At 39.9% G+C, this 25,228-nt stretch overlaps 1 protein-coding gene across 3 annotated transcripts in view; it reads right to left on the bottom strand.

Annotated features, from left to right (window-relative positions):
• Positions 1-25,228, bottom strand: part of CNTLN (centlein) — a 268,051-nt gene that overhangs the window by 167,667 nt on the left and 75,156 nt on the right. For 2 of the 3 annotated variants that reach the window (XM_061630573.1, XM_061630579.1), the window contains exons 7-8: positions 17,702-17,864; positions 5,137-5,325 (exon numbers count right to left, since the gene is read on the bottom strand). In XM_061630573.1, coding sequence (XP_061486557.1) covers positions 5,137-5,325; positions 17,702-17,864 — 352 coding nt within the window. The remainder of the gene's footprint in view (positions 1-5,136; positions 5,326-17,701; positions 17,865-25,228) is intronic. The other variant, XM_061630586.1, reaches the window with a different exon arrangement.

Here is a 25,228-nt window from a genome sequence, read left to right as displayed (position 1 = left end):
CCTGCACTCATGGAGCTCCGAATTCATAATATGGTTGTATGATTATTGCATAAGGCCATAATCCAGAGCCCACGTGCCACGCACCTCTATCATACTTCATTCTCCTGCTGTAACTTAAAGCCCTATTTTCAGGTGTAGGATGCTTTCTGGACTTTTTTTTTATGACTATCATGCTAAACTTCCTTCACACCCTCACTGACAACAACAAAAAGTGTTGCAATTTTGATATGTGCCTTCAAGTAGATTATGACTTATGGCGACCTTTGTATTGCTGACAATATTGCTTGAGCTACAGAAGACTTTCTAACAATTTTGTTGAATACAGTCAGGACTGGAGGACAACACCTCTTCATGCCACTTTAAATAAATTCTGCATATTCCTGTGCACAGCACACTAACATCTAGACTGGGTGCTCTAATCCAATGTAGAGCTTGTGGATGGAGCATCCAGCCTCATATAAGGAGTCAGCCTTGATGACCTTAAGGTTTCCTCTAGTATTACATATATACAATTGTGTGATATTGTTGTATAATAGCTTGAAAGGGCAAAGTTGTTTTGATTAGGAAGGAAAATGTGCTGTTTGCTCTTCCATCATAAGGTGCCACAACCCTCCAAAGCCACCTACACTTAAGTTTGTAAAACCTACACTGCTGTCACCAGTAGAAATCAAATCTTGCACAATAACAGAGTAAACCAGGAGCAACGCTTGTTATGTATTATCATCTCTATACATTAGAATCTCAATCATACTCAAAACAAATTCACCAAAGTGTGGTTCTCAATCTGCTAACTATGCATTCCATAATAGCCTGTAATTATTAAAAACTGACAAGAAAGCTACGCCACCTGTGTTTATGTGAAGCCAGGTAATGAAAAAAACAACAACGCTGTCATCACCTCTCAATTCCTGATTGCATTATCAAAACTGTAGCTGAGTTTGGCATCTGGGTGTGACCTTGTTAACTGCTAGGGTAATTAAATTTATTCTATTGGGAAAAGGGATGATAAATTATTAGCAAGAAGATTTTGTTCACATTTTATTAAATTGGCCTGTCAAAGGGTCGGCCAAATTATCAAGGGCCTCATTTATTGGAGGCCAGCCATATTGCCACATCTGTTACAATTATTTATAATTTCAGCAGTTGAAAACCAACTGAGTTAGGCATCCGCCATGTAAAGTAATTTACAAATTATCTGATGAGGGTTTTAGCTTCTCCCTCATTTCTAGCCAGCAGAAAGCTGCACTGTAATTACAGAACACGATTAGGTTCTTTGGGGAACTTATCTTGCACTCATAGCCATAGTAAGATGCCGCAAGAACATATGGAGGAGCTTGTGCTTCTACTCCCTGAAGCTCGTGACCCGCCTGCCGCTGAGCCCTTGAGTTGAATTTGAATGAGAGTGCCATGGCTAATGTTCTACACATGCACCATTTATGCCACAAAACAAATCGGATCACTGTTAATTATGAAGCAGCTATAATCAGGCCTTCACATCTGTGTAATGTGAAGCGCAGTAGGCTGTACGCCAATAATGTATGACTACCTTTGGGTCGCAAATTGTGAGCCATATTGCCTCAGTAGTAGTTACTGAATTCAAAGCAACTCCTTTGATAAAAGCCCATCACAGGGATATTTTTATCCAGATTTTATCCAGATATTGACCAGAACAGTTAAAGCATATGGCGCAAGTTCATTAATGAACAGCAGCACACAGCACTCTAATTTAATGAAACCACTTGAGCCATAAAAAACAGATCTACTTAATTTTCTCTTCCTTTTTCATTTCTCTTCTGTTTCTAGCCTAAACCCTGAACTCTTTAACACAATATCATGAGTGATCTTATTGAAAAAAAATGATTATAATTAAAAAAGTGAATTTGTAGGAGATTCTATGATTTCAACACAGCGACATGGGGGGAAAATAAGATGTCCAAAAAGTTCATTATCCACAACATTATTTTTATATATATAAATATCAACATAAATTATTAGAAAACATATCATTTGTACTTTAAAGGTTCCTCTCTAGCAGCTGCCTTCTAACAACAACAAAAATGCTCTTTATTCAATGAAAAATCTTTCGTAAAAAGCAGCTAAACAAGCTGCACCCAGATGGCAAACTAGCTACAGTTTAATTAATCCACTAAAAGCCATTCAGTTTTCAATAAGGGTAATGTAATTTTGAATAATTGTACGGGAAAAAATTACTAAAAACGTTCTTAAGTTTTATTATAACGGTATGAACACTGCCACTATAGAGTAGTTAAAGTTGAGTTGCTGTTTCCATAATAAAGCCTTGCACTTTTCCATTCTTGCTGTTTGCCTTTGCTTTGAATGGGAAATAGGTATTTGCTTTGCTAGCTTATTAAGCATATAAACATTTAAGCTTCACCAAAAGGTTCTGAAGATAGAAATTTCAGATACTGCACTTCACAACTGGCTTGGAACTTCTTATTGGATAACAATATTCAATCAAAATGGGGGGGGGGTTAGCAAGCTGATGTGCTCATAACAATTGAACTACTCAATACAGCCTTTTCAGACAATGCTTCTCAGTCTGGACATATGATAACATTGATTTGCGCACTCCCTCCTGCAGCCCTATTACCATGATTGGAAAGTGGTAATTGCACAAAGCCCCCCACATTTATGTGAACTTGGGATGTCCCTCATCCTGCAATACAGAACTGCCTATGCAATCCATATCACTGGGTCAGGGAGCTACCACATTCAAATAAAACGGTGCTATACATCACATAACTGTAACAGTAAATAAATGCTTAGGAGGGATCAAATATGCTTAAGATCAGCCTTGTATTTAAGAACTCAGTGGCTAGCCACTGGCAGGTAAGTGAGGGGCAGATCACTCTATCTCTCCTTTGCCAGCCCACTTGCTTTCCACACTAGCTGCTGGGAAGTAAAGCTCCTTCCTCCTCAACCAGCACACAAACACTGGGCTTCCAGGAGAGAAATGGATAGCTCTAGTCTTCTTTTACTGGTCCCCTTGGTACAAGGCAATTTTTTTTTACCTGCTAAGAGGCTTCTCCTTTGGGGCCAGCATGTATATATAAAGCTGTTATAGGAAAGAGTGAACAATTAACTCTTTTCCTGTCTTGTACCTTTTTCTTCGCAATAGCACAGGAATATTGGAATAAAAGTCCAGACTAAGAGTTGTATCCAACAAAGTTGCCCTGTTAGCACAAGGACTTCTGCCTGTGCAATGGGACTTCCTCTCCCTCTCCTTTTCTCTCCCCACATGCTATGCTCCCCCAAAACTGTTCTGGGAGGAGAAGATAGCGTGTGTGAGGAAAGGAATTCCCATTGCACGGGCAGATGTACTTGCACTAATGGGATGACTTCATTGGATGCATCCCTTCATGTCTGCTCTTCCTAATTTTCAGTTCATCCACCCTGCATTTATTTTCTGAGAAATCATGAGATCACTGCACTGAACACATAAAGTATTGCCTAATAGGCAGAATTGTACCTCCATCCACACCTCTTTTTTTAAAAAAAGAGGTTTTGTTGGATAAAATTTATGTTCATATAATAATGTGGTGCTAGTACTCTTACTCCCTGACCTCCCAGCTTCACAATAAAATTCTCACAACATTCTAGCTCTCCTGTCACACTGCCAGCACTCTCTGTGCTCCATGAGTCAGCCCATATAATGCCTTTTCTTGGTAGCTATTGTAAAAGAAGCATGTTGAATTTTCCAGATCCTAGTAGTACTTTACTAAGGACCTTAGGAACCCTGGCACAATTTCCCAGTAACTGTTCTAATGCTTGATATTTATTTGAATGATATTGCTCCTTCACGCACTAGTATATTTTGCTGAATACCATCTATGCAGATCTTGTGAATGAGATTACTGAAATGAAAATTAACTATGACAACTCTTTCACGGATATATGTGGGTTACAATGGGGGTGCTTATGCAGAAGAAAAAACGTATATGGATTGCTCAGGAACATTAACCTATGTATTATTAGTTGAATAAGCAGAAGGATTATCATTTGCATTTCTCAAAGGAAATAAATATGTGAATAATACTCATTCCATGTAATCACAAATTGCTGAGTAAATTTCAATATTCAATATTTTTTTCCAAAGGGAGGGGGTTTTAATAGGAAGAACGGGGCAAGAATCTCAGTTGATTGATTGTATGGATTTTAAGCAGTTAATTAAACAAGCATATATTTTCATCAGATAAAGTTTTGAATGGGAAAAAGGCATCCCATTACTATCTAAAAATGCAGGAATACACTCACTGAACCAGGATCTCAAGATTCTTTCAGGAGGAATAGCAAATTATCTGCCTTCTGCTCCCAAGACTGCCAAGCACAGCTGAACTCATGCTGGGGGAATAGCAGGAAATTCGCCAGAGAATGGTGAAAGACAGGGATGGGAACCCCTGACCCTCCAGATGCTTTTGGACTACAATTTCAATCACATGGAGGGCCACAGGTATGTCGTGCTGTGCGGAATTCAGCCAGACCCACTGCTCAGCATAATTGCTGTTTCTCAACTGTCTTTGTGGAAACACTCACTAAACTCCTGAGTGGCCAACAAGGTATGCCATCCCTGGAGGACAGACATGATAGGAGGTGGCAGCGGTGATGGACATATGCTCTCTTGGCTTGAAGCCTAGACAAATGGTGTTGCCCTTTATAATAATGATAGACAAGAAGAATGCTGGTGGTGCCTAAGCACCAGCAGGTGGAATGTGCCATCTTAGACTTCCTGTTTGAGAAAAAAAGGAATATGCCTCTCCTACAACAGTGCCTAGTGTTTGTGATATGTATGCACATTTTTTTGAGTCTGCTACCGAATTAATTAGATATACTTTTTAACTTATCAAAGAGGATTTAATCTATTCATTGGTTTGATTAATTGACCAAATGGTGCACCCCCTGTATTTAAAAAGTTGGTCTTCCATCAGAATGTAGAACTTTATGGCTGTTATGACTATGTGTGAACCATGCACTTGCATATATTTTAATGAGTGCTACAGGAAAACTTAAATTTGTTGATGCTTAATTTTCTTGTGGCTGCATGGTATTATAACTACCAGGCTGTTCACTTGGGTAGTGGGTTAACTTAAAATACTGTTGACAATAAATGTTTCTTACCTCTTTTCTCTGTTTTGGAAGAGTTTGAGAGGGTAGTAAAGAACTGAGGGCCTGTTGAAGTTGTTCTTCCAGCTGACTGATATGTCGTTCTTTTTCAAGTAGTTGATTCTGGAGAGACACTTGACTTTGCCGGAGCTGAAACTCACTTGATTTAAGTTTCTCAAAACATACAGTCAATTCATTGTAAAGCTATTTTAAATAAAATGTGGATTTAAGAAAAAGTGTTAGTATGAATAAAGGCACACATTCATAAATATATTTGCAACTCTTACAGAAATCTATCAACAAAATAGTAGAACCAGTGGGATTAAAAATCACTTTCATCCCTTGTAAATGCTGATCCTACTCTGCCAGATTTCATCTGATACTGAATTCCTATGCCTTTCATCAACACAGAGATACAAGAAGCTCAGCACTACACAATTTTAGCGTACTACCTAAGTGTACTATTACTATAGATAAATCTACATATACAGAACCTCTCCCTTCTCTATGGCACTATTTAAATACAGGCAAAACTGTCTTAGATATAATATATGGCACTAATATAAAATTTATCCTTCCCAGAAATATAATAATAATAATAATAATAATAATAATAATAATAATAATAATAATAATAATAATAATAATAATAATAATAAATTTAATTTCTTCGTCACCTATCTGGCCAATGGCCACTCTAGGCGACTTACAAAATTATTAAAATACAATTAATAAAATACAGTAATACAATAAAAACAATAGATCTACAACAACAATATTAAAACTGGGTAGGAGGCATTACAATTATATCGATTAACCCTCCCCGGATACCCCGAAGGCCTGCTGAAAAAGCCAGGTCTTTAAGGCTTTCCGAAATACATTTAGGGAAGAGGCATGCCGGAGATCTTCTGGGAAGGAGTTCCAAAGAGTGGGGGCCGCCACTGAGAATGCCCTCTCTCTTGTACCCGCCAATCTGGCTGTTTTTGTTGGCGGGATTGAGAGAAGGCCCTGTGTGGCCGATCTTGTCGGGCGGCATAATTGGTGGCGTTGAAGGCGCTCCGTGAGATAAACTGGGCCGAAACCGTATAGGGATTTAAAGGTCAATACCAACACCTTGAATTGGGCTCGGAAAACAACTGGAAGCCAGTGTAGGTCAAACAATATAAATTCTAGATTACTACTCAACAAAGGCTATAGGCCAAACTAAATATAACAGGCAGCCATGCCTAGCCTAAAGTGGATGGGGTATAGTTTTTATAACAAAATATGATTTATTTATTTATTTATTTATTTATTTATATTTGTTGAATTTCTATACCGCCCGACTAGCATAGCTCTCTGGGCGGTGTACAACAGAGAAATATAAATATACACAATAAAATCCAATAAATCAGTGCAAGGGACATGTATATAAAAGTCCACAAATCTAAGATCAATTACAACATATTTAAAACTAAAAAACTAAAATGCCTGAGAAAAGAGGAAGGTTTTAACTTGGCGCCGAAAAGATAACAACGTCGGCGCCAAGCGCACCTCATCAGGAAGACTATTCCACAGTTCGGAGGCCACCACTGAGAAGGCCCTAGTTCTTGTTATCGTCCTCCGAGCTTCCCTATGAGTTGGAACTCGGAGGAAGGCCTTCGATGTTGAACGTAGTGTACAGGCAGGTTCATATCGGGAGAGGCGTTCCAGCAGGTATTGCGGTCCCGCACCGTATAAGGCTTTATAGGTCAAAACCTGCACTTTAAATCTGGCCCGGAAGCATATTGGTAGCCAGTGCAAGCGGGCCAGAACAGGTGTTATATGTTCAGACCGCTTGGTCCTTGTTATCAGTCTGGCCGCCGCGTTCTGCACAAGCTGTAGCTTCCGAACCATCTTCAAAGGCAGCCCTACGTAGAGCGCATTGCAGTAATCCAATCGAGAGGTTACCAGAGCATGGACAACTGAGGTGAGGTCCTCCCTGTCCAGATAGGGACGTAGCTGGGCTACCAACCGAAGTTGGTAGAACGCATTCCGTGCCACCGAGGCTACTTGAGCCTCAAGTGACAGGGAAGGATCCAAAAATACTCCCAAACTACGAACCCGCTCCTTCAGGGGGAGTGTAACCCCGTCCAGAACAGGGTGAATATCCACCATCTGATCAGAGAAACCTCCCACCAACAGCATCTCAGTCTTGTCAGGATTGAGCCTCAGTTTGTTAGCTCTCATCCAGTCCATTATCGCAGCCAGGCAACGGTTCAGCACATTAACAGCCACACCTGAAGACGATGAAAAGGAGTAGAGTTGCGTGTCATCAGCGTACTGATGGCAACGCACTCCAAAACTCCTGATGACTGCACCCAGCGGCTTCATGTAGATGTTAAAAAGCATGGGAGACAGAACTGACCCCTGCGGGACTCCACATTGGAGAGCCCACTGTGTCGAGCAATGTTCCCCAAGCACTACCTTCTGGAGACGACCCGCCAAGTAGGAGCAGAACCACTGCCAAGCTGTACCTCCAACTCCCAACTCCACAAGCCTCTCCAGAAAGATACCACGGTCGATGGTATCAAAAGCCGCGGAGAGATCAAGGAGAATCAACAGAGTAACACTCCCTCCGTCCCTCTCCCGACATAGGTCATCATACTGGGCGACCAAGGCTGTCTCAGTGCCGAAACCGGGCCTAAAACCCGATTGAAATGGATCTAGAATCCATGATGGCATATGAGAGAACCTGAATCCACTTCTGGCACACTTCTAGTATAAGAACTACCCTGGACGAAAAGAGCCAGAGATGCTAGGAGAACAAGGGTTTAAGGGAGAGAAGAAGTAACAGCTGAGCTCCACTTGCCCACACAAACATTTGGTATAAATATTAGACCACACCCACTTTATTCACGAATGGAACAGACACAGCAACAACACAAGTACATTTCCCTGTCTTGTCTAGCTTGGTCCTAAAAACATGAGCTTAGGTTTAGTCTTATTGACACAGTTTCACAAGGTTTCATGGGTAGGGTTTCACAAACTTAACCTGCAATGGATGGAGAGTGCTTGGGCATAAACATAGTTGTTAAACAATTTCTATGTAATATTTTGGGGAAATATTCAGTTTTCTGTTAATTGAAGCTACTGCATAGCAGAATGATAATCTCCAAGTACTTTCCTGCACCACATCTAGTACCTCATTTAGAACTTCTGTTGACAGTGAAGTGCAGTAATTTACTGTTAATCAGAGCTTGGAAAAGTTACTTTTTTGAACTACAAGTCCCATCAGCCCAATCCAGTAGCCATGCTGGCTGGGGCTGATGGGAGTTGTAGTTCAAAAAAGTAACTTTTCCAAGCTCTGCTGTTAATCACATAAAAGCTAAGTTGACCAGGTTTCTACAGTACCTGATAGAACACCTCTCCCGATACGAACCCACCTATACACTATGCTCAACATCTAAGGCCCTCCTCCGGGTGCCTACTCTGAGGGAAGCTCGGAGGGTGGCAACAAGGGAGAGGGCCTTCTCAGTGGTGGCCCCCAAATTATGGAATGATCTTACTGATGAGGTGTGCCTGGCTCCATCACTGTTATCTTTTCAGCACCAGGTCAAGACTTTTCTCTTCTCCCAGACATTTTAGCATGCGTTTTTAAATTGTTTTAAATTTTTTAAATTGTGTTTTAAATTGTTTTTAAAAGATGTGTTTTAAATTTGTATATTTGTTTTTAATGTTTTTAGTTACTGTAAACCGCCCAGAGAGCTTCGGCTATGGGGCGGTATACAAATACAATAAATAAATAAATAAATATGACATCTAACTGGCCTAGGTAAAAATATTAATCGAACAAAACAAAGGAACAGCTTTCAGCCACCCAGCAACATGAATGACTACACTCACAAAGGACCTAACAAGTTTTCATCCACCAAATAACTGAAACCAGATAACAGACTTTATATTCCCGAAACAAATCAAAAGTGCAGTATTCCCAGACAACTATCTCCCCTGCATTAGTGTGCTGGCTGCAAAAACTAGATAAGGGCTTGTCAGCCACTCCATAGGCAAATTCACAGAGGAACAGTCTTCTATGTTTCCAAATGGCATTGAGCCTATCAGCATGTACGTCCTATGATATATTGTCCCTTATAGCAAGATCAATGACCTCTGTTAGTGGTCAGATAGTCCACATACCCAGTATCTCAGGTTACATGATTCACTGATATTATTTGTAGAGACATTCAATTTATAAGGACATAGTTGGTACAGCAACTTAAAAGCTGCTGCAAGCTGCTTTGGACAAATGGGAAAGGTAGGATATAAATTGGAAATAAATAATACTGCTTGAATAAACTTGCAGCAAAATTCTATACATGCCTACTCAGAAGTAAGTCTCACTGAGTTGAATGGACATACTCCCAGGTAAGTGGGTATAGGATTGCAGCTTCAGGAAGGCAGGCAAATGATTACTAGGCTTATGTCATATATAGGGACATAATAAGCTTCCTTATACTGTACTGAGTCAGATTATTGGTCCATCTAGCTCAGTATTGTTTACAGTACACTAACTGGTAGTGGATATCCAAGGTTTCAGATGGGGGCTCTTCCAGCCCTACCTGGAGATGTCAGTGACTGAATCTGAGAACTTCTGCATGCGAAGGATATTCTAATACTGAGCGATGGCCCTTCCCTGTTGCTGGACAATATTACTTCAGGTTGCGGGTAAGGAATTCCATGTTTTAACACTCCTACCTGCCCAGCATAAAAATCTTCCTGAATGAACACACACACACACACACACACACACACACAGACCTTACATGTCAAAAAGAGAGGTTCTAGCTAGCCTAGCCTTCTTCATGATATGCCAGTCTTGTATATCTGGGATTTGTTTTTAAATATGGAAAACATTCAATCCAATGTTGTTATTCATTGAAGCGTTTTTAGTAATGTTGTAGAGCACTTTGAATTCTTGAAATGCATGACATAAATGCAACATATGTTGGTTAATTCTCTACTTATATTCTAAATGTAGACAGTATGATATCAGATTTATCACATGAGCCCATTCATGTTCCATCTCTTACACATAACATTTTTGAGGCTTACAAGGTCTTACCTAGACACATCTACAATCGAAAAGGTTTCAGAATGCTCAGATATTGTTGTAAATCACAACCTAACCAGTAATCCCAAGTTAGAAAAACTTTATGTAGCCTATGAAGAGGGCTAAACAACACCACTTCCTCTTAGTCCAGACAAATATTTTAGGTTAGTAGGTTTATGGAAACTCCTTGACATCTGTTTTATATTGTATTTATAGCTCTTCTCAAGAAAAAGAATTATTTTCTAAAAATGTATACCAACTATTTTACTGGTCCCAGACACACAAAGTGCCCCAGTAGCATGCTGGTTTTAATGAGACTCAATAGATTTATCCTAACCTAAGACTCAAGGTGGTGAGTCTTAAATCAATACTAAGGATAATAAGACAACAAGAGTTTCTCAGTCTCTAGACTACATTATCAGCACACTCTGAAATTTACAGTTTAGATGTTTTGTTTCAAAATGCAGCACTTCCCTTCAGCGAGGCCTTGACTACCTAGCTATTCATTAATCAGTCTGATTGAAAATCTCATAAACAGAAGTTATCTCAATGGGTTAGAAGTAACACTGTGTGCTCCCTAATAGGAAACTATGTTTGAATCCTAGACCACATCTATGATTCCTCTATGAACAGAAACTTGGACCCGCACTACTGATAAACAAAGTGTGTTCAGTGTAATCAATCAAATGTTGGCTTTTAAAGCTTGCTCAAATAAGCTTGATAAACATGAAATGAACTTGACTAGCTTTCCAAATATAAACCCATGGTCACATCATTACCTTGATAAGACATCCCACTTGTTTGCCCTAAGCCTACACAAAGCAGGAGAACAATATAGCCCTGACTCTCCAAGATGATCATGATAACAGATGTTATAAGGAATGAAAAGTATCACAGATGCATTTGGCTGGACAAGGGACTACACCTTTTCAGTGGTTGGGAAGCTATGAAGCTGCCTTATAGAAAGTCAGGCCATTGATTCATCTAGCTCAGTATTATCTACACCGACTGGCAGGGTTTCAGAAACAGGTATTTTCTACCCTCTCTGGAGGTGCCGCAGACTGAACCTGGGACCTTCTGCATGCAAAGGAAATGCTCTGCCACTGAGCTAAGGCTCTTCCCTGTGGTTGCACCCTATGTAATGTCCTGACTAGAGAGGCCATATGAAGACTTTTTTTTGGTCAGGCATTTAACCTTTCAGGCTACTGACATTTTTAGGTTTTTGTAACATTTCATTGGCTTCTAACCTGCTATCTCTGTCCCTTGTTTTAACACTATTTTTAATCAGTTCTACACTGTATTTCTCTTGCATTTGATGAAGAATGGAAGCCACCTTGAGTGCCTCTTTCAGGACAGAAAATACAGAGTGCAAATTATGCAAACAATCATACAAAAAGACCCTGTACTATCAGCTTAAAAAGTCCAGATAATAATGTGCATTCAAGCACCACAGTCCTAAATATAATACTTGTATGTCCTATTTATTTCACTGGAAATTGCTGAGACCAAGTCATGGGTGATGGGGCCATGACAATGCGCTGTTTTCATAAGCCACTTATTATTATTATTTAGGTTAGTAGATTTATTTTCTCACCAAAGTGACTCAAAACGACTTATATTAAAAAAGTGATTAAAAACACACACAAAATCTATATCTTCAATGAAATCTAAAACTCATCAATACGTTAAAAGCCAGACACAGACATACATAACAGTCAATAAAAACATACTGAACTTACTGAAAGCTTAATATCCATCAAATACAAAAAGAGTAACTGGAACACCACACATCAAAGGCAAAAGGCCTGGGCGAATAGGAAGGTCTTTTCCTGGTGTCTAAAGATGGATAAAGATGGTGCCAGATGTACCTCTCTGGGGAGAGCATTCTACAGCCTAAAAAGGCCCGATCTAGTGTTGTCACACACACACCGAGCCTCCCGTGGAAGAAGCACACACACAGAAAGGCCTCTGATGACAAATGCAGTGTCTGGGTCAGTTCATAGGGGAAGAGGCAAGTCTTGAGGCTGTCTTCCAGCAGTTCCCCCTGCTTTACTCTCAATTTGCTTTTTATACTTCTTCAAGTATAGTGTTCTAAAGTTCCAAACTATTTCAGAAAGTAGCTGTTCCTTTTCTTCAGCTGCAATCACTTACATTCTTTCCATTTTGAAATGACTTTATCTACTTTTTTTAAACAGCACAAACCAGTATACACTGCTCAGACAAAGAGAATCGTAACGAAGGAGTGAAAAAGCAGGGATAGCAAGATGAAATCAGGCACTTTAGGTTTTATGGGAGAGACTGGACAGAATAGTTATGTAAAAGCAACAGAAATCAATGTAATCCAATAACACCCATACTAAAATCCACCAAACCTACTAATGGTGCTGCTGGTCCCAGGTCAAGGTGCCAGTGGTCCATGGTTAATGCAGGGTACCCCATATGCATCCACTCAACCAGTTAGATCTGTGGAACTGCCAATTTTACAAGTTCCACATAATATTAATTTCACACTTGCAAGAAATCAATCCTTTAGTGTGGCAACACCTATTCTTTGGAACTCCCTACTCATTCATATTAGGCAGAGGCCTTCACTGTATTGTTTTCAGTGTTGGAATATGTGGTTCAACTCCAACTTGTGGGTTGAGGCTGCATGGGGTTAAAAAAGGTAGCTAGAGAGGAGACCTCCTGATTGCTAGGCTAATACCTATCCTTTGATCTCCTGCTGTCTCTCCCTTCCTGCTACATTGATATGCATAGGATATTGACCACATCTCCTTCCTCCTTCCTTCTTCTTTCTCTTGAGAGGGAGAGCAGACATATTCTCTTTGTCTCTCCCTCTCCTCCAACCATGAGGGCAAACACTAGGCTTAGTGTTTGCATCTCCAACTCAGCTAGTTAGCTAGATGTAGAACTCTTTCCTATCAACTATGTACTTCTAGAATAAAGGAGTTATTTCTTATTTTAAAGCTTAAAGTCTCTGTCTGACTAATTTGCAGGGAAGGTGTAATCTTTAGCAAAGATTCAAACACATAAAGGCTCACTCAGTCTCTCCATTCCCAATTTCACCACTCTGCGACAGGTTACGGGCATCAGCCATGCAGGGGAGATCTGAGTAATTAAAAGAGCTTTTTGTGTTGCGAATCAAGGAAGTTAGCAAAGACCTCTGGAGTTCAGTCAATAAAGAGTTAAGCGTTTTTCTCAAGGATGGCTACCATGGAAGCACAGCTAAACCTCGACAAACTTTCACCTGGAAACTGGAAGCTGTGGTCGTTTCAGATGGGATGTCACTTAAAGCAGCAGAAGCTAATGGAAGTGATCAAAGGACCAGAACTGGGACCAGAAGAAGCCTCAGAGGAAACAAGGAGAGTTTGGACCAAGAAAGATGAAAGAGCTCAAGATCTCATAGTGAAGCGCGTAAGTAGCTTGTAAATCCCTTTGATCATTAACTGTAAGAATGCCAGAGAAATGTGGATTGCACTGGAGTCGAATCACCAGCCGAAAAGTCAAGGCCATTTAATTTCAATGTTATGTAGTCTTATTAACTTGCAAATGAGAGATGACTCATTTGAAGAACACCTCACTAAGTTTATGGTGTTGAATCAAGGAATTGAAGAATGCGGCACCAAGTTGGATGAGCCGACTAAAATTGCTCTGTTTCTAGATTCCCTCCCAAAAACAATGAATACTTTCTGCCTCATATTGCAACAACAGCAAAAGACTGAATGAAATTGTATCAGAAGTCAGAGAGCAATTCTTTACGCAAAGCGAAAGAGATGCTGCAGGAAAGGACAATGTTTCCTTATTCCTTAACAAACAGACTTCTGGCTGAATGCCAGTCATATGCAGATTTGAAGAACAAAAGGGGCAATCAAAAGGTGCTAAAGCCAGGCTGTTTTCTATGTGATTCACAGACTCACCATAAAAATCAGTGCGACAAGAAAGGGAAGTCTGAAGGACAAAATAAAGGTTTTAAAAAGACAGACAAGAAAGATTTCAACAGTTTACAAGTTACTTATGTTGAAAAATGTAATAATGATAATAAAGTCTATACAGATTCAGGAGCAACCGCTCATATGCTAAATACAAAAACCCTATTTGAAAGTCTAACCCCACTTGGAGGCTCAGTTAAAGTTGCTGACTCACGAGAAGTGCCCATAAAAGGGGAAGGGAATGCAAAGCTGGTAACAAAAGAGATTTACCTTAAAAATGTGCTCTAGACTCCAGGAATTTCTAATAATTTGATCTCTGTCAATGAGGCAACTAATAAAGAGTGTTCAGTGCTATTTGAACAAAATTCCTGCGCAATTTCTCGAGATGGTGTAACTGTATGCACAGCTACTAAGAGAAAAGGAATGTATGAAATTGATCAGCAAGGTCCAGAGGCTAATATTGTGAAGGACTGCTGTAATAAGCCATGTTTGCATTTATGGCATAGAAGGTTTGGACACAGAGACATTGCAAAGATTAATACCCTTCAAAAGAATGATTTAGTAAAAGGCAAGAAAATTGAACCCTGCCAAGAAAATGGAAGATGTACGTGCTGTGTTAAAGCTAAAGGGACAAGACCAAGTTTTCCTAAGCAAAATGAAAGGAAGACTAAGCGCCCCCTAGAGTTGATTCACAGCGACCTTTGTGAAATGCCAATTCCTTCAAATGGTGGAAATAGCTATATTGTTAGTTTTATTGATGACTATTCAAGATTCACTGTAATCTATATACTGAAAGAGAAGGGGCAAATGCTTCAGAAACTCAAAGAGTATATTGCAATGTAAATTCCAGAGAAAGCCACAAATTCTACGTTCTGACAACAGAGGGGAATACATGTCTCATGCTACCCAGCAGTTTCTTCATGAACATGGGATTGAGCATCAGACCACTGTACCTCACAACCCAGAACAAAATGGAGTCTCGGAGAGAAAATTTAGAACCCTTATTGAGATGGAGAGATCAATGCTAGAAGATGCCAATCTCCCACAGAAACATTGGGTAGAGGCAGTGTATACTGCCACCTATCTACAGAATCGTTTGCCAGCATAAATGAATGGCAACAAGACTCCATTCGAATTATGGCAAGGGAGCATACCCAGTTTGGCTCATCTAAAAGTGTTTGGATCAAAAGTGTACAGTCACATACCACACCAGAAGAGAACCAAATTGGACAACACTACAAAAAAAGGAATCTTTGTTGGATATTCTACAAAACAAAAGGGATACAGAATCCTAAATCCCAAAACAGAAAGGATTGAAATCCAAAGGGCTGTCTACTTTGATGAAGGTCACTGTGCATTTCAACCAGAAGGGGCACCATCCCAAGACCACGACAGTGAAGAAGATAAAGTAGAAATACCATACAGTACTACAGATTACAGCAACATGCCAGCACTGGAGGACAGTGAGGAATCAGAGCACGAAGGGGAACCTGCACAGCCAGAAGGGACAGCAGAGAATCCTGCACCAAGACACTCTAACCGCACCAACAGAGGTGTACCTCCACTGAGACTGTCCTACCTGGCAACAGCTGATGAACTTCTAGAGCCAGAGTCCTGGAGAGAGATTGAAGCTGTAGTCAAGCATACAACAATCAGGACACTCCTGAGTGTCGCTGCCAACAGGAAGATGCGAGCATCTAGAAATAAAGGATGCAAGAGCATGGAATGACAAACTGAACCAAAGGCTCTTGAAAGAAGGCTTTAAAAGAGGCGAAGCAGAAAAATGCCTGTACAGCAGATTCAAGAACAAATGGACTTATATTTTGATTAATGTAGATGAATTACTACTGGCTTATGAGAGTCCACAAGACAAGCAAGAGTTAGTAAATAATCATTTAGATTATTTAGTTGAAGTGAAGTTGAAGTTTGAAGTTGAAGTGAAATGTCTAGGCGACATCACATACTACCTTGGAATACAAATTGAAAGAGAGGAAGATGGATCCTTTCTTCTGAACCAAAATCAAAAGATTCAAGACCTGCTTGAGAGTCTAGGACTGAAGGATGCACATCCAGCACCTACACCAATGGAAGTAGGATACTTGAAACCAAACCAGAACAATTAACCGTGGAAAGACAATGAAAGCTACAGACAAGCTATAGGAAAACTCCTATACATTAGCACAATAATCAGACCAGACATGGCGGCAACCGTGGGATACCTTTGCAGAAAAACCAGCTTGCCAACCAAGAAAGACTGGGAAGCAGTCAAGAGAGTGGCAAGATATCTGAAAGGCACTGCAAACCTAAAACTAAAGCTATCAGCTACTCAAGATCCCAAGCTTCTGGGATACGCTGGTGCTGACTGGGCTGGAGACACCAAAGTTCACAAGTCAACCGGTGGAAACCTGTTCTACTAAGGGCAGTCACTTATCTTACTGGGCAAGTCGAAAGGAAGAGACTGTAGCACACTCCTCTACAGAGGCAGAGTATGTATCAGCTGATGAAGCATGCAAGGAAATGATGTGGCTATGCAAGCTTCTACAAGACTTAGGCATTTCTGAACCAGAGCCTATCAGAATACTTGAGGACAATCAAGCTTGCATAAGACTCGCGGAATCAGAAGAACAAAGTTCTCGCATGAAGCACTTCGATATGAAGTTCCACTACTGACAGGACATAAGGGAGAAAGGACTTCTAGAGATGATCTACTGTCCAACAGAAGAGATGACAGCTGATACATTGACCAAGCAGTTGGGCAAAGTCCGACACCAGAAACTACGAGGCAAGATGCACCTTGTAGAGTGAACCAAGTTCTCATAGCTAGATGTAGAACTCTTTCCTATCAAGTATGTACTTCTAGAACAAAGCAGTTATTTCTTATTTTAAAGCTTAAAGTCTCTATCTGACTAATTTGCAGGGAAGGTGTAATCTTTAGCAAAGATACAAACACATAAGATTCACTCAATCTCTCCATTCCCAATTTCACCACTCTGCGACATTCAGCACCTGCTAAAAACTTTTTCCCAAGCAAGCCAACCTAGGCATACAGTTTTGGCAGGCATGTAATCTTAGCATCCAATTTTAACACATGATTTTAGTAAGTATAATTGTTTTAAAATTCCCTATTTTATTTTATATTTTACTTTTTTTGTTTTAATGTTTGCTTATATTGGAATTTTTAATGAATATGTTAGATTGCCTTTTGTAAACAGTTTAGCAGTCTTTAGTTTGAGTAAGCGGTATACATATTTTGATAAATAAAATAAGAAAAAGAAACAAAGTAGACAGGTGCTCAGCTTCAATCATAGTGTGCTATGTTTTCCTGCCTGGAAACAGCAGCAGCAGGCTATCTACACTGCCTTCTTAGCTGCAAAGACAGAAATGCCAGGAATAATGTGCTAGTGATGATGCCAGGGACAGAAACATAACAAGCAATTTGCTACTCAACTCCAACTACTATTCACACAAGGCCAACTGCACATTGCCCTTATTGTGAAAATTACAAATTCCTACAGAGCTTTGCCCTTGTATAGAAGGAAATATACTTTTAATACTGAGGGGAGGTGTAGAAGAACCTACATACTTTTTGATATGATATTGTTTCAGCTGTGTGAGCATCTTCTTGAGTTCTTAGTACTTTTTGCGTATCCATATTGAGAGCCTGAAGCTGCTGGATCAGCTCTGCCTGCTGTGCTGCATGTTCAGTGTTTTGTTTGTAGAGATTCTGCAGCTCCTGCAACTCCTTCCTGTGCAAAGCAAGCAAGAAACAAGAAACTTGAACTAAAGAAATATTGTGATCATCTCAATGAAACAGTTACGTTAGCTATTTTTTATATAAAACTCTTTCTTGCTCATCTATGGTTTCAGGTTTGTTAAAAGTATCAACTAAACAAAAAATATAAACTGAAATCTCAGTCTACAGTTCAATTCATTTCAGCAATGCGAATAATAAAATTAAAAATTTCAAAGCAATACTTACTGTTCTCCTTTCGCTACTTAAGAAATTCCTTACTGTCGAAACATGGGAAGTGATACAAGCAGAGGAATTTCACCATTTTTACTGATAAGTTTTTTTTGGCTTCCTACTAAAGCACAAGACCAGTGAAAATGTCTGCAAAAAACCATAGCTTAGGACTGTATGTAGTAGAGGAAAAAGTAAAAGCTGTTCTGAAGATACATTGTGAAATTTCCTATGAAGTTTAAGGAATATGAAAGACCAATTCTTATGTGAGGCCAAAGACAAAGAATACTTTACCTTTCAAATTTCTAATCTTTCATTCTTTTATATATCAAAAATGTTTACAGAGATTCAGAATTCTCTATGAGATCAGATTAACATCATTCAAAGCATAGCTAGAAATAGTTTAGTTTTATTTATGGTTCTCATTTTCAGTATTCTTCATATTTATTTAGGATCTTAACTTCTCTTTATTATAGAGTAGGGGTTCCTAAACTGTGGCCCATGAGGTTCATTCAGGTGTTCTGTGGTGTGTCTGTGAAGAACACTTATCATTTGTGTTGTATGGAAATCGAATTGTAATTCAATATAAGAAATAAAAGAAGCAAAAAAGAATGAAATAGCTTACAGCATCTAGCACACTGCATTACAATTGCTACAATAGGCAGAAAAATCATTAACAGGTACTCCAAGGCCCTCAACAATTTTCAAGTGGTCCACAAGGGAATAAAGTTTGGGAACCACTGTTATAGAGGAACAACATTTTGTATAGAGATACAGAATATATTAGGTACACAGTGCTCAATACCACTAAAATGGCATGCTATTCATAAAAACGAACAAACAAAATATTGTTATGCATCCATCTAAACCCCCAAAGACAGAAGAAATTCAGATGACAGGAGCATGAATTATGTAATCGAACTAACAGAAGACTCAAGAGAGTTAATATACCAAGAGATAAGTTTACAAAAAATCCTTTTTATTACTGAAAGGGAAATATTTGCTAGATGCTCAGTAGCATATAGGCAACCAGTGCAGATCCTACAGATGTAATATGGCTCCCTATTGGAACAACTGTTAAAATGCTAATAGCAATATTCTGCACTAGCTGCAGTTTCCAGACTGTCTTCAAGGGTAACCCTATGTAGCATGCATTACAGTAATCCAAATGGAAGATACTAGAGCATGCAAAACTGTGGCCAAGCTATCCTGATCCAAGAATGACTGTACCTGGCAAACCAGCTGCAGCTGGCAATGGGCACGCCTTACCACTGATGTCACCTGTACCTCTAGTGACAATGATGGCCCCAGGAGCCTTCCCAGATTACACACCTGCTCCTTCATAGGCACAGCATCCTCCTCCAAAATAGGCCAAACATCCAATTCTCAGACGTGAGAACAGCTCACCAACAGTGCTTCCAAACTTCTCAGCATTCAGTTTGTTTATTGGCCCTCATCCAGCCTATCACTGCCTCCAGGCACTGGTTCAGCACAAACACAGCTACATCTAGTTCAAATGGCATACTGATGACACAGAATTCCAAACTCCCTCATGACCTCACTCAGCTCTATATTTAGATGTTAAATACAACTGGGGACAAGATGAAACATTCTGAGACCACACATCAAAACTGCCACCAAGACTGAACAGTGCTCTGGGAGTGGCACAGTACGAGCAGAACCACCACAACATCATAGCCCAACTCTCAAGAGTCACTCCAGAAGAATACCATAGTTGATGGCATCAAAAACCGCTGAAAAATCAAGGACAAGTAACAGAGTTGAACTCTCCTTCTCCCTCTCTCAAAACAGGTAATCAACCAGAACAACTAAAGCTATCTTGGCACCAAAACCAGGTCTGAAGCCAGATTGAAATGGGTCAAGATGACCTGCTTCATCCAAGTACATCTGAAATTGAACAGCCACAGGCCTCTTGAGGACCTTGCCCAAAAAGAGGATGTTGGCAATTAGGTGGTAGTTATCTAAAGACTCAGGATCCATGGTAGGGTTATTTATTCATTTATTTATTTATTTAATGGATTTATATTCCGCTCTAGTTCAAAAAATTTAGAATTCAGAGCGGAGAACAGTAAGGCATAGTCCAATACAAAATACTAAATAACGCAATTAAAAAATATGAAAGTATATCTACTAAAACAATTTTCTACAACATTTTCAATCAGACGTTAAAAGCTTGGTAAAATAAAAATGTTTTTATCCGGCGCCGGAAATCAATGATAGAAGTGGAAAGTCGTATCTCGGGCGGAAGCTGGTTCCATAAGGAGGGAGCGGCAACTGAGAAAGTCTTATTTCTGATAGCCGTGTGTCGGATGGTAAATGTTGATGGAACAATCAGAGTAGATTCGGTGGTCGATCTGATAGGATGGGAAGACTGGAATTCAGAAAGACGATTAGTCAGATATATCGGTGCTAATCCGTGTCGGGCTTTAAATGTTAGAACCAGAATCTTGAACTGGTGCCGGAACTCTATGGGGAGCCAATGTAGATGATAAAGAAGGGGCGTGGTGTGGACCCACGGACTGGTTCTAGTGATCATTCTTGCTGCTGCTCTTTGAACTAATTTAAGAGGTCGGAGCGATTTTGCAGGTAGTCCGATGTATAGGGAATTACAATAGTCTAATCGTGAGGTCACTAGTGCTTGAGTAACTTTTCTTAAATCAGACATTCCCAGAAACGGTCGAAGTTGACGAACGAGTTTTAATTTAGCAAAAGCCGTTCTAGAAACAGCCGCAATCTGGGGTTCTAAGGTCAGAGCTGAATCCAAAATTATGCCCAAGCTACGGACTTGAGTCTTTAGGGGAAGAGAACTCCATCTAGTGAAGGTAAATTGCCTAATTCTTGTGGAGGACTTTTTCCGATGAGAATGACTTCTGTTTTTTCTGGATTGAACTTTAGTTTGTTCCTGTTCATCCAGTTTTGTACTGCCACAAGACATTGATTAAGGGGATAGACAGCACCTTTTGCATTCGGTGGAAAAGAGCAATACAGCTGAGTATCGTCCGCATATTGGTGATAATGAATTCCAAATTCCTGAATAATCTTACCTAAAGGTCTCAGATAAATGTTAAACAACACTGGGGACAGGACAGAGCCTTGTGGGACGCCAAACCGTAGAGGCCAGGGTGTGGAATGATAATCCCCAAGGGCAACTCTCTGAGTCCTGCCCTCTAAGAAGGAGCGGAGCCACTGTAAGACTATACTTCTAAATCCTATTTGATATAGGCGATCTAAAAGGATGTCATGATCAATAGTATCAAAAGCGGCAGATAGATCTAATAGAACTAGCAGGGATAAATTATCTAGTTCTAGCCGAAGATCGTCCATTAGAGCAACTAAAGCTGTCTCAGTTCCGTGATTCGGCCTAAAGCCAGATTGAAAGGGATCGAAGCCGCAGGTGGAGTCTAGAAATGTTTGTAATTGAGTGGCTACAGCTCTTTCGATGACTTTGCTCAAAAAAGGCAGATTGGATACTGGACAGAAATTATTTAACAGTGCAGAATCAAGAGAAGGTTTTTTTAATAATGGGGTAATAATAGCTACCTTCAGACATTCAGGTAAATAGCCTTGTTGGAGGGAGGAGTTGACAATTACACTGAGCCAGTTAGCTAATTCAGCTCTAGATATTTTTATGAGCCAGGAAGGGCATGGATCGAGTGGGCAAGTAGTGGGATTCATACCCTTCAGAGATTGGGAGATGTCTTCAGGGAAAACAAACTGAAAGGTAGAAAAAAGAGAGGAGTCATGAGTTTCAGATGTAGTATTATTTTCGTCTGTCGTGGTGGTATGATCTAAGACAGAACGAATCTGATCAATTTTAGCCTCAAAGAATGTTGCAAATTCTTGGCAGCGAGCCTGAGAATGAATTGTATGCGAAGCGGATTGTGGCAGATGCAGGAGATTATTCACTATGCGATAAAGTTCTTTTGGTTGATTATTCGCTAAAGCAATTTCCATTGAGTAAAAGGATCTTTGGGCTGCATGTCTAGCTGAGGTATAAGTTTTAACAAATTTTTTGACAGCAACCCGATCAAGTGGATCCTTTGTCTTTTGCCAACGACGCTCTAATTGCCGATAAACACGCTTCATTTTTAACAGTTCTATTGAGAACCAGGGAGCAGGTTTAGGTCTGGCCATTTTCAATGGACGGAGAGGGGCAATTGTATCTATTGTTTCAGACAACCTATTATTCCAGATGTTGGTAAGAATGTCAATTGGTTCTCCCAAATGGACATCGGGGTAGTCTTTGAGTCTGGATAAGAATACATCTTGGTCTAATAATCTTCTGGGGTGATATAATTTGATAGGAGGCGGCGCCTTAGCTGGAGAAGGCATAAATGATAACTTAAATTGGATCAGGTAGTGGTCAGACCAAAACAATGAGGAAGTGACAATATCATCAATTTGAAAGTCGTTCGTATCTGAAACTGGCTGAAAAATAAGGTCAAGGGTGTGGCCAGCTGTGTGAGTTGGGGTCCGTACTAATTGTTGGAACCCCAGAGCTGACATCGAAGTCATGAAGTCCTTTGTTGATCTTAGGGAGAAAGATTCTGCATGGATGTTGAAATCTCCTAACACTAGAAGATTCGGGGATTCCAGCATCAATCCTGAAATTAGGTCAAGTAGTTCAGATAGGGAGGTAGTTGAATAGTGAGGTGAACGATAGATTAATAGGATTACAGTGGGATTCTGGTGATTAAATTTTAAACCGAGAGATTCGAAACCAGGATGGTACTGAGATGATAGCCTAGATAGAGAAATAGCTTTGCGGTGAATAATGGCTACACCCCCTCCACAATTATCTAATCTAGATTGATGGAAGGCGGAATATCCTGGGGGGCAGAGGCAATTTAGATTAACACCCCCTGCAACTTCCAGCCAGGTTTCAGTTACGCATATGAGATCAGCATGTTCGTCTTTAATAAGGTCATAGATAATTGCAGTCTTGTTGTTAACTGATCTCGCATTAAAAAATAAAACTGAGTAGTCTGAATGTGTTAGTTTATTTTCACAGTAGCATATTTCTTTTTTTAAATGCACTCGAGTTAGCATGGCTAAGCAGCGAGATGGACGAGAGCTAATTTGAAGTCAAGAACTGTTTTGACGATTGTGTCTCCCTTTACCTAGCACAGTGGGTATAGATCTAATCACACTAGTGTTGGGCCGCACCTTTTTGAGACCGGGAGATATTAGGGAGGATCCATTTGATTCATATGGTCCTGGCTCAGCGATTCAGCATGATGGATGTATAGAATTAGTACGTCTTTCTATTGTTAGTTCGAGGGTCAAGGGCGAGGAGTTAGGGGAAATTTTCAAGGGTATATCAGCAGTGTCGGTCTCAAAATGAGGCAAAGATTGTTTATTCTGTAAAGTTACCAAGAGGTTTTGAAGGTTGACGATGATGTCGTTTTGAGCATTATCAGAGAAACTGGAGAATTTAGATGTTAAGTCATCAACTTTGTCTTCCAAAAAATTTGGAGATTGAAATTGGTAGTGGTCAGAATTTAGTGGTGATCTTTCATTGGCCGTCTTTTTTTGTCTTGTAGCTGGGGGAATGTTCTGGGGATCTAAGATAGAATCAGTATATCTGGGGGTGTCAGCTGGAATGATAGGTTTAGATGGCAATGCAGCTAAATGGTCTGTCAAGACTGGTTGTTGATTCATAGAAGTGCGTTTCAAAATTAAAGGGTGAGGGCTGGCAACATTAATGAAATGTCTATGCAGTCCAATGCCCAGATTGCTAAAGCGACGTCTATTGTTCAAAAGCGAGATCACAGTATTACTAGTTTTAAAAGTGAGTAGGATTGACATGCCAGGCTGCGCTTTTGATAAAATTTCAGCTTTCATTATGTCATTTAAATTAAACAGATGTAAATTTTGAGTCTGCAAAAAATGATGAATATATGTCTTGATATTGAAGGGGTTGTGATTGTCATATCGATTAGATGAAAGGTGATATGGTACTTGAGACAAGACTAAAGTCTTGGGGCTAAGTCGTAGTTTCCAGTGTGTATGAGCATCTAGCTTTTCCTCAATGAGAGGGTCAACTGAGGATCGATGAGAAGAAGAAAAAACATCAGGAACTGGAAGTGGAGCTTGGGAAGTTGCCTGCTGCACAGGGACTTGAGATGTTAAAATATGTGCTCCTGCTTCTTGGGACAGGTCAGTCCAATTTGAAATTCCTTTAGATCGTTCTAAAGCAAGTAATTCCTCGAGTAGTTTAAACAGTCTATGGAAATTCATCTTCCGATATTTAAGGCGCTTCACATTTTTTATATTTTTTGATTTAATTGTTTTTTGCGGTTTTCTAAAATACTTTTTCTTCGAGTTATGTTTGTGAGGCTTTTCTTCTTTTGATATTGTTGAGGTGGCTTTCGGAGGGAATTTGTCCTCAGTAAAAGTGGAGTTGGCCAGAAGAGGGGTTTTTAAAAATTCTTCTGTTAAAGTTCTTAACAGGCTGTTTGTCTCTGCGAGGAAGTTTTTTATCATCCCTAGTTGATCCGCAAATGATGTCAGGTGGAAAAGAAAAAAGGGAATTTCGGGGATTGTGGAAAACATTTCCAAGGGATCGGTATCCTGGACAGGATTTGGGTCTTCAGGAAGATAATCTGTTAAGACTGAAGGCCTCTTCTTCAGAGTAGACGGGCTCACCGAAGTTAGTTTATTATCTTTGGTAAATAGCATATCAGCTTGTGCTAGCTCGATCGCTAAATTTGGGGTGGTAGATAGAGGAGGGTCCTGGAGCTGATGTAATACCTTAGAATCAAGTGACCAATCCGAGAAAGTATGAAAGGAAGTCCTAGGCTGAAATTTTGAGCAAACTGCGTTGGGGCTAGTTAAAGGCTGTGGGTCTTTTAAATTTTTTGAATCCAGAGTAGTCCAAAGGGGGGATGAGGCAGATGGGGGTTCCTGTATAGAGTTCTTATGAATGCAAAATTGGGTTATTTTAAGTTGTTTCAAAGTTTTCGTTTGTAAGCCTCGTATGTTTTGTTTACAAAACCCGTCTATCGACTGTGGGAGTTTCTCTGGAGATTTGAATTTATTTTCATTTTCTTGCGTGCTAACCCCATCCTTGTACATTTTTCTCGTGAGGACCATCCTTAACAGCAGTAATTAAAAGATTTGATGGTA

This window comes from Rhineura floridana, chromosome 1 (assembly GCF_030035675.1).
Source record: "Rhineura floridana isolate rRhiFlo1 chromosome 1, rRhiFlo1.hap2, whole genome shotgun sequence".
NCBI lineage: Eukaryota > Metazoa > Chordata > Lepidosauria > Squamata > Rhineuridae > Rhineura > Rhineura floridana.
The sequence above is the reverse complement of the archived record's forward strand: the minus strand, read 5'-3'. Positions and strand labels throughout refer to the sequence as shown.